Genomic DNA, 5,687 nt, shown 5'->3' on the forward strand with positions numbered 1-5,687 from the left:
AAAAAAAAAAAAAAAAAATACAAAAATTAGCCGGGTATGGTAGTGGGTGACTGTAATCCCAGCTACTCGGTAGGCTGAGGCAGGAGAATCGCTTGAACCCGGGAGGTGGAGGTTGCAGTGAGCCAAGATCAAGCCACTGCATTCCAGCCTGGGTGACAGAGCAAGACTCTGTCTTGGAAAAAAAAAAAAAAAGTTAAAAAACAACACAATAGATAGTGTTTGGTGATGGGGAAGGATTTTGAGCCCAAGATGGAGAGGTAGCCAGGGGCTCGGTAAATAGCTGGACTTTGTTTTCAGATCATTAGGGAGCCATGGAAGCATTCTGAGCTGGGGAGTCCACGGTCACTTTTTGTGTGAGCGAGGTCCTAGCTCCCGTGTCTAGCGGGTGGAATAGAGGTGGTGAGTCTGAAGCTTGGACCGGAACAGAGGCTGAAAGCCCAATCTGAAGGCCAAGGATGTCAGGGCCCTTCCCTACCCCAGATACCCACCTTGTTGATGGCACAGCAGGTCCCTCTGCGGACAGCCACGCTGGTGGCTGGGACGAGACGAGACAGGTCGGCTCGGGCAGCCAGGACGTGTGCGATGGAGATGTCTGATTCCGGGGTTAGAACCTCTCGAATTGGGATCAGCACTGCCCTCATGGCCTCTCCTTGGGCCTGGAGTGGGAAGGAGGTAACAGAAGTTACCCTGGAGCCCTCCCCAAGTGGGACCTGTCATCTTGGAAGCATCGCTTTACCATTCAAGACCTCACTGCCCACAGCTCTAAATAAATATTTATTTTTTGAGACAGGGTCTCGCTGTCTCCCAGCCTGGAGTGCAGTGGCATGATGGTGGCTCACTGCTGCCTCAATCTCCTGGGCTTAAGTAATCCTCCTACCTCAGCCTCCTAAATAACTCAGATGACAAGCAGGTGCCACCATGCCCAGCTAATTTTTTTTTTTTTATTTTTAATTTTTAGTAGAGATGAGGGTTTTGCTATGTTGCCCAATCTGGTCTCAAACTTCTGAGTTCAAGTGATCCTCCTGCCTTGGCCTCCAAAAGTGCTGGGATAACAGGCATGAGCCACCGTGCCTGGCTCTGCTCATATCTCTTAAAGATGGGGTATACTTGGTCAGGTGTGGTGGCTCATGCCTACAATCTCAGCACTTTGGGAGGCCAAGGCAGGCAGATCACCTGAGGTTGGGAGTTCGAGACCAGCCTAACCAACATGGAGAAACCCTGTCTCTACTAAAAAATACAAAATTAGCCTGGCGTGGTGACGCATGCCTGTAATCCCAGCTACTTGGGAGGCTGAGGCAGGAGACTTGCTTGAACCCAGGAGGCAGAGGTTGCGCTGAGCCGAGATCATGCCATTACATTCTAGCCTGGGCAACAAGAGCAAAACTCTATCTCAAAAAAAAAAAAAAAAGGGCTGGGTGCAATGGCTCACGCCTGTAATCCCAACACTTTGGGAGGCCGAGGCAGGTGGATCACAAGGTCAGGAGATCGAGACCATCCTGGCCAACATGGTGAAACCCCATCTCTACTAAAAATACAAAAAATAGCTGGGCACGGTGGTATGTGCCTGTAATCCCAGCTACTCGGGAGGCTGAGGCAGGAGAATCGCTTGAACCCGGGAGTCAGAGGTTGCAGTGAGCTGAGATCACACCACTGCACTCCAGCCTGGCAACAGAGTGAGACCTTGTCTCAAAATTAATTAATTAATTAATTAATTAAAAAAAGATGGGGTATGCCTCTGAATATACTCCCAGCTCAGAGCTGGGAATTCAACAATACCCTGCGGCCCTGAGATTCTAGGAGCCCCCAGACATCAAAAACTTCTAAAAGTCCACAGCCTGAGAACCTGCAAGAGGGTGATACTCCTGGCCCTCATTCCTCCTCCCTGCAACTGCAGCCCCCACAACTGGGCCTCTCCAATTCTGCACGGTTCCCTGCTCACACCTCTGCCCGGTCACACCAGTGGAAAGCAGATGTAGTGAGGTCAAGGCGCTTGAGGAGGAGGTAGCGGCGGCAGCGGTACTGATCTCTGAGGCTTTGGGACAGAGACTCCAACGCTTCCTGGGAGAAAAGGTCTCAAGGTCAGGCTAGGGGTCCCTTTCACAGCCACCTCTGATGAGGACACAGTTCACATTCAGTCAGTCACACACAGTCTTACCCATCTGGGTGCATCTAGCGAGTAGCTGAGGAGGGGCTGCAGGGACCCTGGGGGCAGAGAAGGCTGCAGCTCTGAGATCTGATGGGAGAAGAAGTCAGAGGCCAAATGGGGCAGAGAGGATGGGCCCCTCTGTAAACCCAGCTCCCCAAAACCCTGATGACCTAGGCCACAGATGTGAGAATGGCAGTCACAGCTCCAGAAAAACCAGGCTAGAGGTTGGAATACTCCTTCCAGAGGTGTTTTGGAGAGAGGACCCCCACCCCCACAAGGAAAGCGGGGTAGCCTGGGTGGGGAGAGGACTCTGACTCTCTACCTTAGCATGCAACTCCTGCAGCAGCTGGCTGGCGGGGGTCCCTGGTGCAGGTCTGGGCAGTCCCAGGGCTTGGAGGGTAAGGCCCAGTTCTTGGACCATGCCAGCTCCCTCCACCATCCCTTCACCAAGGGGTGGCCTAGGACTGGGATCCAGCAGAGAGCGCAGGTGCAGGAGGCGGGTGGCTTGGAGCTCTGAGCAGAGAAAACCTGAAAGTAATAAATGGGTGCTGTGCACTCAGGGAGGCTGCTACCCCATTCATCCATCTTGGTCAAAAAGCTCCACCAATGTCCAGGCACGGTGGCTCACTCCTGTAATCCCAGCACTTGGGGAGGCGGAGGCGGGCGGATCACGAGGTCAGGAGATGGACACCAGCCTGGCCAACATGGTGAAGCCCTGTCTCTACTAAATATACAAAAATTAGCTGGACTTAGGCCGGGCGCGGTGGCTCAAGCCTGTAATCCCAGCACTTTGGGAGGCCGAGACGGGTGGATCACGAGGTCAGGAGATTGAGACCATCCTGGCTAACACAGTGAAACCCCGTCTCTACTAAAAAATACAAAAAACTAGCCGGGCGAGGTGGCAGGCGCCTGTAGTCCCAGCTACTCGGGAGGCTGAGCCAGGAGAATGGCGTGAACCTGGGAGGCGGAGCTTGCCCTGAGCTGAGATCTGGCCACTGCACTCCAGCCTGGGCGACAGAGCGAGACTCTGTCTCAAAAAATTAAAAAAAAAAAATTAAAAAAAAAATTAGCTGGACTTGGTGGTGAATGCCTGTAATCCCAGCTACTCAGGAGGCTGAAGCAGGAGAATCGCTTGAACCAGGGAGTTGGAGGTTGCAGTGAGCCGAGATGGCGCCACTGTACTCCAGCCTGGCAACAGGGCGAGATTCTGTTTCAAAAAAAAAAAAAAAAAAAAGGCTCCACTGGCTTTAAAACTTCCACCTTCGCCCAGGCACAGTGGCTTATGCCTGTAATCCCAACACCTTGGGAGGCTGAGGTGGGAGGATCACTTGAAGCCAGGAGTTGAAGACCAGACAGGGCAACAAAGGGAGACCCCACCTCCACTTAAAAACAAACAAAAAAAAATTCCACCTTCTAGTCCCACCCACCTAAACCCTTGGCCCCGCCTCCAGAGTATGCCCCTCCTTGAGACCCGGTCCCCTCCTATGAATTCGACTCCCACCCACTTCGAAACCTCGAGCCTTCCCCCTAATCCAACCCACTTAAGCTCCCAGGCCCTTCAATTAAAATTCTACCCCCCCGGGCCAGGTGTGGCGGCTCACGCCTGTAATCCCAACACTTTGGGAAGCCGAGGAAGGCAGATCACTTGAGGTCAGGAGTTCGAGACCAGCCTGGCTAACATGGTGAAACCCCGTTTCTACTAAAAATACAAAAAATTAGCTGGGTTTGGTGGTGTGTGCCTGTAATCCCAGCTACTCGGCGGGCTGAGGCAAGAGAATCACTTGAACCCGGGAGGTGGAGGTTGCAGTGAGCCGAGATCGCGCCATTGCACTTCAGCTTGGGCAACAAGAGTGAAAAACTTATTTTATTTTTATAAAAAATAAAATAAGTAAGAAATAAAATAAGATTCTACCCCCGCCCATCTCAGAGCTCTCTCGCCCCAACATGCTCACCCCACCCACCTCGTACCCTCTGGGCCGCCCCAAAGTTCTGACTACACCCCCTTGGGAACCTCGATTTCCCCTAAAAAGTCGGAGCTCGCCGCTCCCGAGGCCATTGCCTTGCCACTTCCGCATCCCGGGACTCACGCAGCAGGCGCAGTCCGGCACCGGGTTCCCGAAGCGCAGCCGCGCCATCCCCGCCGCAGAGCGCGCGATCCGGGCAGTGCAGCTCCCGCAGCAGGCGGCCAAGCTGCCGCAGAAAGTCCTCCTCCGCGTAGGGGCCTGCGGGGACAGGGGTATCAGGGCTCGGTGGCCCCGTGGCAGCCCACCTGCCACCCTCCCGCTCCGTGCTTACCGTCGCCGGCGCTCAGCACCTCCGCGCCCGCCTCTCGCTGCTGCTCGAGGGCGCCCAGCGTCGCCAGCTCCGCCGCCAGCCGCACGCACAGCGCCCTGAAGTCTGGACATGAGGCGCCCCGCGACGCCGTCCCCGGGACACCCCCATACCTGTGGGGACCGAGGCAGCGGGAGGGGGCGGGGAGGTCACTGAGAATCCCTTTCCTTCCGCGTCCAGGGGACAGACCTGGGCTTCCTGCACCCACCAGCCTCACCACACACCCTTTTACCCCAGAGCCAGTAGGTCCTGGGCCACCGCGGCCCCCTCCCGCGCTTCCGCCTTCACCCCCTCCATGAAAGCGTCGCCTCGGCGCGCCCCCTGGCGGCCGGTGGCAGGCTCCGCCCCAGAAGCGCCGCTCGCACGAGCTCCCCGCAGCGTCTGGCGGCACTGACCAATCGGCATCTTCCCGCGCAGGGGCTTGGGTGCTCCCATTGGCGCAGGAGGACACCGAACCCGCCCCGGGGCCCGCCCGCCCCGCCCGCCCCGCCCCTCGGGTAACCTGTCAGGGTTCTAGGGACGCCCCCTGGCGCTGTAAATTGCAGTGCGTTCGGGATCTCCGCTGTTACGACAAGCTGGCGGCGGGTGTCACTGTTGCGGTAACATAAAAACAGTGTCCTTTTCCTCCCTCAGTTGTCCTCTGCTGGTGTTTTGTTGGTTTGTTTTTGAGGCAGATTTCGCTCTATCGTTCAGGCTGGACTGCAGTGGTGCCATCACGGCTTACTGCAGCCTTGCCCTCCTGGGCTCAAGAGATCCTCCTGCCTCAGCCTTCCAGCTAAATTTTTAAAAATCAGTCAGGCTTGGTGGCTTATACCTAGTAGCTGGGACCACAGGCACAGACCACCACGCTCGGCTGATTTGTTTTTAATTCTTTTGTAGAGACAAGGTTTCCTCATGTTGCCAAGCCTGGTTTCCAACTCCTGGGTTCAAGCGATCCTCCTGCCTTGGCCTCCCAAAGTGCTGGGATTACAGGCGTGAGCCACTGCGACCGGCCATTTTTTGAGACAGAGTCTTGCTCTGTCGCCCAGGCTGGGGTGCAGTGGCGCGATCTCCGCTCCTGGGTTCACGCCATTCTCCTGCCTCAGCCTCCCTAGAAGCTGGGACTACAGGTGCCCGCCACCACGCCCGGCTAATTTTTTTGTATATTTTTAGTAGAGACGGGGTTTCACCGTGTTCGCCAGGATGGTCTCGATCTCCTGACCTCGTGATC

General features: G+C 55.7%; 1 protein-coding gene across 1 annotated transcript in view; it reads right to left on the bottom strand.

Moving 5' to 3' along the window:
* Positions 1-4,812, bottom strand: part of FAM98C (family with sequence similarity 98 member C) — a 6,528-nt gene extending 1,716 nt beyond the window's left edge. The window contains exons 1-7 of the mRNA XM_023229308.1: positions 4,710-4,812; positions 4,442-4,590; positions 4,234-4,368; positions 2,469-2,674; positions 2,156-2,233; positions 1,942-2,058; positions 489-656 (exon numbers count right to left, since the gene is read on the bottom strand). Coding sequence (XP_023085076.1) covers positions 489-656; positions 1,942-2,058; positions 2,156-2,233; positions 2,469-2,674; positions 4,234-4,368; positions 4,442-4,590; positions 4,710-4,774 — 918 coding nt within the window. The 5' untranslated portion in view covers positions 4,775-4,812. The remainder of the gene's footprint in view (positions 1-488; positions 657-1,941; positions 2,059-2,155; positions 2,234-2,468; positions 2,675-4,233; positions 4,369-4,441; positions 4,591-4,709) is intronic.
* Positions 4,813-5,687: the final 875 nt, after the last annotated feature.

The sequence above is a fragment of the Piliocolobus tephrosceles genome, chromosome 21 (genome assembly GCF_002776525.5).
Source record: "Piliocolobus tephrosceles isolate RC106 chromosome 21, ASM277652v3, whole genome shotgun sequence".
NCBI classification, from domain to species: Eukaryota; Metazoa; Chordata; class Mammalia; order Primates; family Cercopithecidae; genus Piliocolobus; species Piliocolobus tephrosceles.